The 13,571-nt window shown below is 39.6% G+C and overlaps 1 protein-coding gene across 1 annotated transcript in view; it reads right to left on the bottom strand.

Moving 5' to 3' along the window:
- Positions 1–13,571, bottom strand: part of fam199x (family with sequence similarity 199, X-linked) — a 64,492-nt gene that overhangs the window by 6,140 nt on the left and 44,781 nt on the right. The window contains exon 6 of the mRNA XM_082178397.1: positions 12,686–12,934. Within this exon, the coding sequence (XP_082034523.1) occupies positions 12,686–12,934 (249 nt within the window). The remainder of the gene's footprint in view (positions 1–12,685; positions 12,935–13,571) is intronic.

Here is a 13,571-nt window from a genome sequence, read left to right as displayed (position 1 = left end):
TATATATGTATGTATGTATGTATGTATGTACTGTATGTATCTATGTATGTATCTATGTATGTATGTATGATGTTGTGATGTACACCGGATGTTGTGAGCTCTCTATGAAATTTAAAGAGATTTAGTCTCTTTGGTTGTGGTGATTTAATCCTGTGATTGGCAATTAGCCAATCTTTCTTAGTTCACCAAAAAATTTAAATTCTCTCATTTACTAAACCTCATGAAATTCCAGATATATGACTTTCTTTCTTCAGATGAACACAAAGATTTTCAGATAAATAACCATCTCTGTGAATCCATAAGTGAATGAGTGCAAAAATGTTCCGCCAAATGTCTCATGTGTATTCATGAGTGTCGAATTTATGCTGTCTCTCAACATGACGCAAACACGCTGTGAAGCTAATTCGAGAGTTTACAAAACAGTCAGGAAATCTGTGCTTCTGTATTGTTATCCACACTTTTAGCATGAAAATCATGAGAAAATCAGAACACCCATTCACCCAAAACGTTCATATAAAGCGTTTGTGTCTCTTCAGAAGACTTGGATTAAATTGCTCCATACATATGGATTTATCTTGCGATCTCTATGAAAGTTTTGAAGCATCGGAGTTTTGGGTGAACAGACTTTCAATGGAGGGACAGATATCTCTCAGATTACATTAAAAAATATCTTTGTGTTTCGCAGATGAATGAAAGTCAATAGGTTTGGAATGACATAAGGGTGAGTAATTGATTACAGAATTTTCTTCTTTGAGTGATGCGTGCGTGCGTGCATGTGTGTGTGTTCTTTACTGAAGCCAAAATGTGTCCAAACAACGGACACTGTGTTTTTCTTTTGTACAAGCTGCTCCGGATTCTCAGTTGACTCTGAGTTTGAGTTCTCCTCCATGTTGCTTCCATGCCGCTGACTGGACAGGGTGGAATCATGTGACTACACATATATGTAGTATGTTTTTAAGGGGAAAGTATTAACAGGTAAAAAAAAAAAAAAAACGACATGGGAAAATTACGTCGGTTAGAGGTTCAGCATTTCGGTTTCGATTACTTTTTGATTAATTGTAAATTATCGTATTAATTAGTGTTCAGAAATCGAGTTGGAATGATGAGATCGCTGCATTCATGCGCTCAACATGTCTGTGATTGGCTACAACGCTCACCACTGCAACCTTTTAATGTCACGCTCTAAATATAAATGCTATAGATCTAAATATAATGCTATAATCAACTCTTCACGATTAGTTAACCTTGAGAGCTGTAATAGTAAAAACGTGCCAAGTTTTCAAGAGTTAAAAATTTAATACTTAACTATTTCATATACAAATATGTTAGCCAATCACAGCAGTGGGCATTTACACTACAGTCTCACAGCAGACACGTCCCTTAAATTTCAGAGGGCTAAAATCAGGGTAGGAAAAATGCCTTTATTTCTAAATTATGGCAATTTTTGATGTAATAATCATACTAACATTGTAAGTGTACAGAAAACATTATAAAACTATAAAACAATGCAGTTCATGACCCCTTAAAGACCTGCAGTGTAAACACAGCCATAGTCACCGATCATTAAGGAAACTAAACACCATATTAAAACCAAAGGGATGTAAAACTTTTAAAAAAAGACCATTTGTGTAAATTCAGTTTTTGATTTGTCTTGTGGAATATGTGTAAATATTTGTTACATGAAACAGGGAAGTAAAAAAAAATTTGAATATCAGGGAAGTATTAAAAAATACATCACCATAAGTAACTGTTACTTAGTTCGTACAGTGAATGATTTGTCGGACTGATTCAATCTGTATATTTTTTTTTCATTCAAGAGAAATGGCTTAAGAGAGACATTTCCTTGTGAATCAGATTACACTGGCTGCACTGTATGTTTGTATTAAAGGTGCCCTAGAATGGATTATTTTATTATTTTAGAATGTTTCCTGGGGTGCCCTTATAATGTTAGTATGTTTTTTAGATCAAAAGTTGTTATAATTTAGAAATAAAAGGCATATTTCCTAGCCTGATTTCATCCCCTGATTTGAACGCTCTGTTTGAAGGGGCGTGTCTGCTGTGAGACTTCAATGTAAACGGCCACTGCTGTGATTGGCTGACATGCTTGCATATGAAATCTGGCATTCGAGCTATCTGGAAACCTTTTACTATTACAGCTTTTATACGTTTTTACTATTACAGCTATCGGGATTAACGAATCATGAGAAGTTTTTTAAGTATTTAGATCTATTCCCATCACATAAAAGGTTGCAGTGATGACCATTGAGCAGATGACAGCCTGTTGATCGCGTGAATGAAGATCTTATCACTGCAACGCGATTTACTGATGCATAAACAGTGTTGAACGACTTTGAGAGAAAGATTATGTAACGACAATGGGTAGAAAGCAACCACCAACTAATCTTCTTTTTGAATATTAATTCAAATTCTCTACTTCTCGATGACTGAGGGGGGAAGATTTGTTCAGAACGTCTCATGATCATCACCGGTCTGACTAATTGAAGGAGCCCCCGGCACTATCACATAACTGGTCAATGGCTAGCTTTGTGGCCTAATACGGACTGGTTAAGATAAAGACAGTGTCCGCACAGACCAGAGCCATAAGTCACCCATCCCGGTGCCAGAGAGTCTGCAAAAGACCCTTTAGAAGAAGAATCGACACCAGCAGATGTTACTGAAACCCCCGACTACATTCCTGAACACCTCCTCATTAAGACCTCTGAACAAACAGAGTTCTGTCTCTTCACCAGAGAACTGATTCTTATCAATAACTATACATAAAATCATTCAAGAACAATTTTCAATGGACTCATGATCAAACAATCATGCAACTACCTAATCCTGGGTTGTTTCCACCACTTATATGTATATTTTAATAAGATAATATGTTTTGATCCCATTTAATTCAGGTAATAGTTATTATATTAACTATTAGAAGGAGTGAATGAATGAAAGTGTGTACTGTTTCATATCAATGCTATCTTACGAACACAACTAGCAAGATGGCTTGAATGATATCGGTGTAATATGTTTTGATCTTCTTTTAATTAGAAATCATGTCTAAACTGTGGCCCCTGTTCTCTCTGTTAGTAAGGAGAGCACAGATAAGCATGATTTACGATCAGAACTGAAAAGAATGTCACCTCCTAAATTCAGCCAGTGTCTAATTGGCCAGAACTCATCCTGGAGGTTGGACAAAATTTTAGTTTAAAACCTTAGACCCAAAAACAAAGCTCTCTCTCTCGCTGCTCTCTCTCGCTCTCTCTCTCGCTGCTCTCGAAGCTCTCTCTCTCTCTATAGGAACCATGTAAACGCGCAAACGAAATAACCCAAATCAAGATCTGAAGAACATGGGTTAAATAGCTTCATTCAAGCCATCATCATCTACTCTCAATTTCCTTTCTTTTCTTAGTTTCATTTCTTTTCCGTTGTGAGTGTCGGTTCTAAGTTAAGTTTTGCGACAAGATTTCGAGCCACGTTTCTTCTGCAAAGCCAGCTTCAAACAAAGACTCTCATTCCGCCAGCACACCACGTGACTGACCCCGTGATCCAGACATCAGGCACGAGGAGACCGAACGGACCGGGAAAACCCCTTTCACGCAACAAAAAGGGAATCCCCAAAAGCAAATACGCAAGTACCTCCATGCAGGCTAAAATCTTAACTGGTGTATTTATATAACTTTAATAACCTGCCTAAAACGATAGAAGGGTTAAATTAATGATTGATGGTTTGTTCAGGTCATGTCTAGTGTATATGAAATCGTGAGATTTCATCCTTTCACTCTTAAACCCACTCTTTCCTCACTCTATCCCTTTCTGCAACGCATATGAATGTGTAGGTGTGTGTGTGCGTGTGTTTGTGTTAGATATTAGCTTTATGTGTTAGTAGTCTATATAATCAATAAAGTATTGTTTGTATTTAAAAGAGATTACTCGTGTGTGCTTATCAGATTTATTGTCTTGAACTTCGATTTAAGTTACCTATGCTGTTACCCTTAATTTACTTCGTAATTTATTGTTAGCTGGGGATTAATTCTTTCTTGACCAGGAAGATATTATATTTCCTAGAGTTAATACTTGTTTATGCTTTCTGTTCATTGGATGAACTGATAAAATGATCATACTATTGATTCTGCTACAGTAAATTCTGAAGATAATTAAAAATAATTAAAATATTAATTATTGGTCATATTCCGTTATGAATAATAATTAATAATATTTATACGTGGGCGTATAAACGCTACATTTAATTGGTGGAGAAGAATGCGGGAAGTTTAACCTAAATTGTAAGCATATACGAAGTAATTATATTTTCATAGTATGCGAAGGGAGAGATCCGAACCTCCGAGTCTGTGTGTATGACGCATGCAGCGAGCGCCGCGCGCCCTGTTTGAATGAATGTGAATACACAGAGAGAGCTGTTACTCTAGTCTAGGCTGCCTGCCTATTTTTATTTTATTTTAAACTGCAGTAAAATAACCCAAGATATAAGATCTCACACAATGATAAGGTAAGGATTGAGCGTGTCCCTCAATCTCTGAAATACTTTGATTATAGCTTACTGACGTCTGCGTGTTCCAGCGTTTTTCAAAGCTGTAACTTATGTGTGTTCGTATCAGCCAGAGAGCTTAACGAAATTAAAACTGCAGTAATTAAAATAACCATGTAAAGGACGGATGAGCGTGTTCCTCGTCTAACGTTCCTTATCTGATTGTCACTCAGTGCGTGTTCCACTGCAAGGACGAATATTCTCCTCACAGATTAGTCTTTATTTCTCAGGTTGTCCGTGCGTGTCCCACGGCAATCCCCGTGATAAACTATAAGCTTATCTGTGTCAGTTCAATTAATTCTCGTGTAAACACTGCGTATGTCCGAGTGTAGTTGAATAGGAATTATTTAAAGTTGTGTTCAAGTAAAGCTTGACGTTGAAACTTAACCAACAGTTAGGAACCCTGTTGTTTTCGTGTGCTCAGATAAAATTGCACAGAGACGATCCGCCGAGATCGCTATTGTTCCATCTATTACAGCGCAAAGCTGCCCTTTAAAGTTAATCTCACTCTTAAACAACTGAGTGAAGCCCCACGTCGTAAAAACAGCTACGAGTGGTGTCCTTTATTTGTATTTTTGAAATGCGCCGACATTTCACGTAATATGATCGACGTGTATATTCTTTGAACATTGTTGAAATGTGCCGACATTTCAGGTAACATGCATTACTGTTTACAAACTGTAATTCACATGTTTGCCCACTAGCGTTGTTTTGTCGCCATAGTTACAATCGTGACACGGAAGTCTTAATCAACGCTTCCGGGGGAACTCTGACCCTCGCATGATCAGAGCCACAGCAAAGCCCTGACCACAGTGTAAACAAACCCTTTGGTGGCTAAGCTAGCTGCTAACCCTTGGCTAAGCTAACCTAACCTAGGCAGTTGTTCACAGTGAGGCCTATATGCTAAAGCCTTAAGCATTATTTACGTTTGTCATTTGTATTAACATCAGTGGTTAAATACAGTGTCTGTTTGAACAACGTTAAAGTGATTTAACCATTTAAACACCTTGATTTTTACACCTGTTGGTCTTTTCTTCTTTCTTATTTTACCTGTCTAATATTTTAATTACCCATATTTTCCGTGAAAAGGAAATTTCGTTTGCAATTATTAATTTCGTTTACCTGCATTTTACTTGAAAAAGAAAATACTGGTTTATGATTATTAATTGTCAAATTCTAATTTGATTTAAAAAAGGAAATTAAAATTGAAAATCTATTTTTCTAAACAGGTAATTTCTAATGATTTCTAGATTTATTTTTAATAAATCTAATTTCATAATTTTCATAATTTCTAAATTACTCTTTTAGATTTAATCACTTAAGGTGAATACGTTTTGAACTTTGAAAGTTAAGTAAACTTATTCAACCCACATTTCCCTATTTCAAATATTGTTAGACTCCTACTTGCTCATTTATTGTTATTGCGTTGTAACCTCCTTCTCAAGTTGTGGTTATAAACTTAACCATTCTATTTTACCCATTTACCTCTTTTTGTCGCTGTGGAGCGACACACCTGAGCCTCAATAGGAGACATTGGTATCTCACTACAAGTTTCAAATAAATCAGAGATAACCCTCTCTTTACAAAGCTTTATTTTTGAATGTTTAGTTGGTTGGCAACTATCAATTCTATACTTGTAGTTCGACAAAGGCTCCAGAGCCATTTGTGGATCCAATCTCCTTCCCTCCTTTCCTTCTTACATCCTTCCTGTTCTGTCCTGATTTCCCATCCTTCACATTTGTAGGAAACAAACCTGGAAGAACCATCAATCGAGTCTAAAGAAAGAGAAAGATAATTTTTCCAAAGAAAACAATTATTAGGTATTTGATTTGTAATCAAACCCTCTCTTGTTCTCCATACTCTCTCTGTCTTTGTAAACGCAATTTACAATTTAACATCTTATCCAAGATCAATTAACAGAGACCAGTGTTGAGCAACCGTCGCCTTCATAGCATCCCAGCTGTAAGCGGTCCAACTGACGGTGTGTGGTGTCAATCCTGTAAAACTCGGAAAAAGGTATCAGCATTATTATTGTATTATTTTTCCTTGTAAACATAAGCAATAATATTGTTTACCTTTCTGGAAACAGATTCTCACCGATAGGAAGCATTTACGAGAAAAATAATATTTCTCCTACTTAAGAATTTTCTTTCTTGTTTTATTGAAATTGGTTTTAACCTCTCTCTCTTTTTTCCCCTTACTCAGTTGAGTGACACATCACGAGTTTAAACCAGCTTTTCAAAAAAAAAAAAATCCTTTCAATTGAGATTTGTTTTAACCTTTTTCTCTCTTTCCCTCACTTAGTTGAGTGACAAAGTTTCCACATCACTAACCTACCTGTCTACACTGAGACCAACACTTAGACATTACAACACTTCACTATTGTTGTACAGTCACTGAAACGACACTTAGCTGTTCAACCACATATAGGCTTACACCCCACACAGATCTGTGTCAGTCTCTTCACCCCAGCGTGCCAACATGTCGTGGACAACAAACCCCACTGACGTGGACGCCTGGCTCGGAGGCATTGCAGACTGCCTCACACCAAAGACATTTGAACTGTTATTATTTTTAATAATAATCATAACGCTGAGAAGATTCCTGACACATGATTCAAGCCAGAATCAGAACCACAACCACACGGAACTAACCAAGATTATCTGTTCCCTAAGCAATGCCTTCACAGCCCAGCTGACACTAAGCGACAAGCACATCACCCACCTTCAGGAGGAGCTGACACGTGCCCAGAGCCGCATAGACAAGCTGGAAGTGAAAGTCCAGGACGACTTCAAGCTTCAGACCACTGAGTTCCTGAGAGAGCTGATGCACACTCAACTCTGCACTGACCAGCTCAAAGTGAAAGCTAAAGTCGAACTCGAAGTGCCCGACAAAGTGAAGCAAGAAACAAAGAAGCAAGTTTACAAGCTCCAAGAAGCCCTTGCAGTCACTGAACGTGACAAACAAGAATTAAAGACTGTCCAGAAGCACCTGGTAAACCAACTCCAGTCTGCTGAACACCAGCTAGAGAAAGCTAAAGCTGACATTAAAGTCAAGAACTCTAAGATCATTGCTCTGAAAGACCACCTGGAAAGGTGCAGTGCTGAAATCGACCATCTGACCCAACAGCGAGATGACGTCAACGACGAGCTCTACGCGGTCAGAGATGAACTCCAGCACATTTTCAAACAGAAACCAGAGCCAAGAAGGGAGAGACCTCCCTCAGCATCACCACTGCTGAGCAGAACAGAGTCCTCCATCCAAGAACTGGCATACAGTGAAAGAAGTGAATGGCCACAACCCGAAAGGTCACCAGCCTTCACCACAGAACTGTTCACTGCCAACAAACAAAGAGAGCTCATTCAGGCAGACTCCAAAGCTGCACAGGGGATGACCTGTAAAGATCTCAACCAGCTGGTTAAGAGTATCACTCAGTTCAACCTGAACTCCACGGAGGGCCCAGACATCCAGGCCCACATCCGAGATATCAACTTCCACCTAGAGGTGAGACCACATGTGACTGACAGAGACAGGTTTTACATCCTCAGATCGACATCCACTCCAAAGGTACGAAGCTTCCTAGACCGACAACCTGCTCATGTCAAGTCAAACTACCAGCTGCTATGTGAGACACTGATTAAAGAATTCACAGGCCCAGAGTCGGAACATGGTGTGTTAATCGCTTTGGAAACTAAGCAAGGTCGGCAAGAGACTCCTCAAGCCTACTACCACCGTTTTCGACAAGCCTTCTTTGGTGCACATAACTCACCTGAACATGAAGAGGATGTGAATTTCAAAAACCTCTTCCTGAGAAATCTGCACCCCGGATTGAGTTATTATCTTGGTCTCGAGGCCTGCGCAGACACAATGACAATTCAACAGCTGCGTGACCTGACACACAAGGCCCACATCAAACAGAAGATGTCCTCAAAGAAAGGTTTGAAAACATCCACAATTTCAAACTCCTTCAGCCAAGACACAAGCCTTGCACTGGAAGACAACCAGTGGCATGACAACACCACAGTTCTTCGTAAGAAGCACAGAGAACGTGACTCCCATGCCGATGACAGCTACCACACCAACCGCATGGAAAAGACATGGAACCACTAATGAGGCAACGGGAAGTGTTCCTAGAAAGCAGGCTGAACACGGATGACCAACAAGATGAGTCAAATTTGCTATGACTAGCGATGGAACGGAAGACCCACGACTCATCTGATACACCTTCATAATGAAGATGACAACCACTTGTTCTACAACAACACAGAACAAAGTGGTCTCTCACAGTCAACCACTGACAAACACCCAGAGGTACCAGAAAACACCATCCTGGTTACCCATCACTCATAAAGAAACCACCAAACGAGCTCCAACTCAAGAACCATGTGTGTGCTACAGCAACAACAGTAAGCACAGAAGATCAGAAAGGTTGTCACAACCAGAAGGCATCATCGGAGGAATGCAACAACGGAGACCAAGTTTCGCACTACAGCTTCACGCAGCCATGCCAAACTACCTCCCCATGTCTGCCAGAGAACTTCCTGCCTTACTGGTTTGACCCCCAGCAGATCACAGAAGATCCTTTCTCCAAGGCAAAGAGGCAACAAGCTCATCAAAGCTAAGCCATCAAGCAAAGGGGGGGGCAAAACAGACTGAAACAGATCTGACCATACATACATACATACATACATGCATGCATACATGCATACACTACACAACACCCCTAACATACTCACTAACATATAGAAGTTAACCACCTCTACCGTGCAAAACACGCAACAAACATGTTTTCTCCCACAGGTAAAAACTAACTTCAGAAACTAGCTTAACAACGTAGCTACACTTACCATAGGAAACATGGTAACTACCCATCCAACAAGTACACCTGAGAACACCTCTCATTACATCGTGATACCTGACACCTTAGCTGCGCAACAGTAGTTATAAGTCATACCAGGAACACTCAACTGCTTTGTTTTGTTTTACCTCTTCCTTCCTTTCCTTCTTCTTTTATGAGGTAAAATGCCTGTCCACCCTATAAGGGTCAAGGTCGCAATAATAGGATTGACACACCACGCCTAATATTTGTAAGTCACCTTAAAACGAATGTGAGCCAGAGAACTCCCTGCATCATTCGTATCACAAATTGAAAGGTAAATTGGGCCAAACCTAGAACAATTTAGAAGAGAATAAAACAAACAAATCAAATTTAATCACAAAATTGATTAATCACCGTCCCAAAACGAACTAGGATAACGGTCCTAAGATTGAACTAAACTTTATTCAACGTGATTAACTACATTGAGAGAGTGAACCTGTTTATGCCTAGGTAATCTAATGTCCTGCACCAGTAAAGTGACCAGTCATGGAGGTGTTGTCTTGTTGTTTGCCGTGTGTGTTTGCTTCCTCTACCCATTTCTCCAGCGTTCACCGATGTCTTCTACTCAACACATCGTCGAACGGAGGGGGGATATGTAACGACAATGGGTAGAAAGCAACCACCAACTAATCTTCTTTTTGAATATTAATTCAAATTCTCTACTTCTCGATGACTGAGGGGGGAAGATTTGTTCAGAACGTCTCATGATCATCACCGGTCTGACTAATTGAAGGAGCCCCCGGCACTATCACATAACTGGTCAATGGCTAGCTTTGTGGCCTAATACGGACTGGTTAAGATAAAGACAGTGTCCGCACAGACCAGAGCCATAAGTCACCCATCCCGGTGCCAGAGAGTCTGCAAAAGACCCTTTAGAAGAAGAATCGACACCAGCAGATGTTACTGAAACCCCCGACTACATTCCTGAACACCTCCTCATTAAGACCTCTGAACAAACAGAGTTCTGTCTCTTCACCAGAGAACTGATTCTTATCAATAACTATACATAAAATCATTCAAGAACAATTTTCAATGGACTCATGATCAAACAATCATGCAACTACCTAATCCTGGGTTGTTTCCACCACTTATATGTATATTTTAATAAGATAATATGTTTTGATCCCATTTAATTCAGGTAATAGTTATTATATTAACTATTAGAAGGAGTGAATGAATGAAAGTGTGTACTGTTTCATATCAATGCTATCTTACGAACACAACTAGCAAGATGGCTTGAATGATATCGGTGTAATATGTTTTGATCTTCTTTTAATTAGAAATCATGTCTAAACTGTGGCCCCTGTTCTCTCTGTTAGTAAGGAGAGCACAGATAAGCATGATTTACGATCAGAACTGAAAAGAATGTCACCTCCTAAATTCAGCCAGTGTCTAATTGGCCAGAACTCATCCTGGAGGTTGGACAAAATTTTAGTTTAAAACCTTAGACCCAAAAACAAAGCTCTCTCTCTCGCTGCTCTCTCTCGCTCTCTCTCTCGCTGCTCTCGAAGCTCTCTCTCTCTCTATAGGAACCATGTAAACGCGCAAACGAAATAACCCAAATCAAGATCTGAAGAACATGGGTTAAATAGCTTCATTCAAGCCATCATCATCTACTCTCAATTTCCTTTCTTTTCTTAGTTTCATTTCTTTTCCGTTGTGAGTGTCGGTTCTAAGTTAAGTTTTGCGACAAGATTTCGAGCCACGTTTCTTCTGCAAAGCCAGCTTCAAACAAAGACTCTCATTCCGCCAGCACACCACGTGACTGACCCCGTGATCCAGACATCAGGCACGAGGAGACCGAACGGACCGGGAAAACCCCTTTCACGCAACAAAAAGGGAATCCCCAAAAGCAAATACGCAAGTACCTCCATGCAGGCTAAAATCTTAACTGGTGTATTTATATAACTTTAATAACCTGCCTAAAACGATAGAAGGGTTAAATTAATGATTGATGGTTTGTTCAGGTCATGTCTAGTGTATATGAAATCGTGAGATTTCATCCTTTCACTCTTAAACCCACTCTTTCCTCACTCTATCCCTTTCTGCAACGCATATGAATGTGTAGGTGTGTGTGTGCGTGTGTTTGTGTTAGATATTAGCTTTATGTGTTAGTAGTCTATATAATCAATAAAGTATTGTTTGTATTTAAAAGAGATTACTCGTGTGTGCTTATCAGATTTATTGTCTTGAACTTCGATTTAAGTTACCTATGCTGTTACCCTTAATTTACTTCGTAATTTATTGTTAGCTGGGGATTAATTCTTTCTTGACCAGGAAGATATTATATTTCCTAGAGTTAATACTTGTTTATGCTTTCTGTTCATTGGATGAACTGATAAAATGATCATACTATTGATTCTGCTACAGTAAATTCTGAAGATAATTAAAAATAATTAAAATATTAATTATTGGTCATATTCCGTTATGAATAATAATTAATAATATTTATACGTGGGCGTATAAACGCTACAATTATCTGTCTGAACTTGAACAATTACACATCAGAAATTCACATAACCCACTGGTTCTCCAGAGGCTCGGATGAAGGAGCTAAACAAATATTTTTGTGTTCATTTGTACATCCAAACACTGAGCAACTGCCATGCTTCGTTCGCTCGTTTGCAAGCCACGATGTCTCTCGAGGAAAAAACAATATCGCGCTGGATCTAGATAACACAGTGTAAATTATCGTTAATAAAATCACTACTTACCGCTTGCGGGAATATAACGTTAGTTGAAATCGCCCCCTTCGTCCGTTTGAGACGCAGAGAGAAGCCTGGCTGCTTGATATTGTTCCAGGTTAGAAAAACAGTCCGTGGTGAAATGGGCAGAGCAAACTAACAACTTCGAATTAAACTGTAGCGGTATCCGATTATAGATAGATAGATTAGAGATAGATCTGCCATTTTCCCTATGATCCTTCACCTGCAGAACTTCTGATGATTCGGCTGCGCAGTTTCGCCTGGCCTTGAACATGGGCCAAATTTTTGGAGGCGTACATATTAATGATCCCAACTGTTGCGTCACAGTTGGTGTTATGTGGAGATTCGCCTGTTTTTCAGGGGTGTTTTTCAAAAACGAGATTTAAATAAGAAAGAGAAAACTATGGTGTTTGAGACTCACTTTATGTCATGTCCATGTACTGAACTCTTGTTATTTAACTATGCCAAGATAAATTCAATTTCACATTCTAGGGCACCTTTAAGACATTAAGATATTCTTGATGTCTTGAAGTAAATGAGTGCTGAAAGTACCTTAGAGTCTCGTATTCGCTCTGCAGCGGTGGCCAGGTTTCCATCGCTGTGTGCACGGCTGATGCTTGTGGAGGAATTGGACCCTGTGGAAGTGGTGCTACTGCTGGCACTGCTTACTATGCTGACATTACTGCTGCTGTGAGCACTCACACCACTGGTGCTGCCACTGCTCGCCATGCTCCTCTTCCAGCCATCACGTGTAATGCTGGGACGCTGCCGTGGACTGTGCTCACGGATGTAGCTCCTCACCTAAATTTACAATAAAAATCTGAATGTTTTTTAGAGTTTTACTGACCAACACATCTCAGATTAACCTGCAACAATTTTATGCACATCGTATGAAACTAACCTACTTGTATGAGATAATAACTGGCAAGCCTTAAGGCTGAAATACACACTACAGGACTTTTTCGCGATTTTTGCTCCAATTGCAGTCTGGACGAGTCAACGTTATGCCGAGTTCAGACTGCACGATTTTAGCCCCGATTTTGGCTCGCCGACAGGTTTTGAGAAATCGCAGACAAATGCCCGAAATCACAGGCAAATCGGTGCTCGTTCACACGAGTGACAATCACGCAGTGTGAAAGAGCAAAGACGCGATCTGAGAGAATCGCAGACGAGTCGCCGACGCCCGTGAGATATTTGGCATGCTAAATATCTGGACCTGTCGGCGATTCAAAATCCTGCTGTGTGAAAGTGTTCTGACTGAAAACTACATCGGTGATGACCGACAGCCAATGAGAGAGCAAGATACAGAGCAGCGGGGAGTTCGGGGAGGAGTTATAGACCAGAATATCAGTATTTTAATAGATATATTTAAAATTATATCAAACAGAAACAAAGCACAAACATTTGCTTGACCAGCAGCAACAGCAGCACATTGCAA

The sequence above is a fragment of the Leuciscus leuciscus genome, assembly GCF_965113295.1.
Source record: "Leuciscus leuciscus genome assembly, chromosome: 8".
In the NCBI taxonomy this organism is placed as follows: Eukaryota; Metazoa; Chordata; class Actinopteri; order Cypriniformes; family Leuciscidae; genus Leuciscus; species Leuciscus leuciscus.
This window is presented reverse-complemented; position numbering and strand designations above follow the sequence as displayed.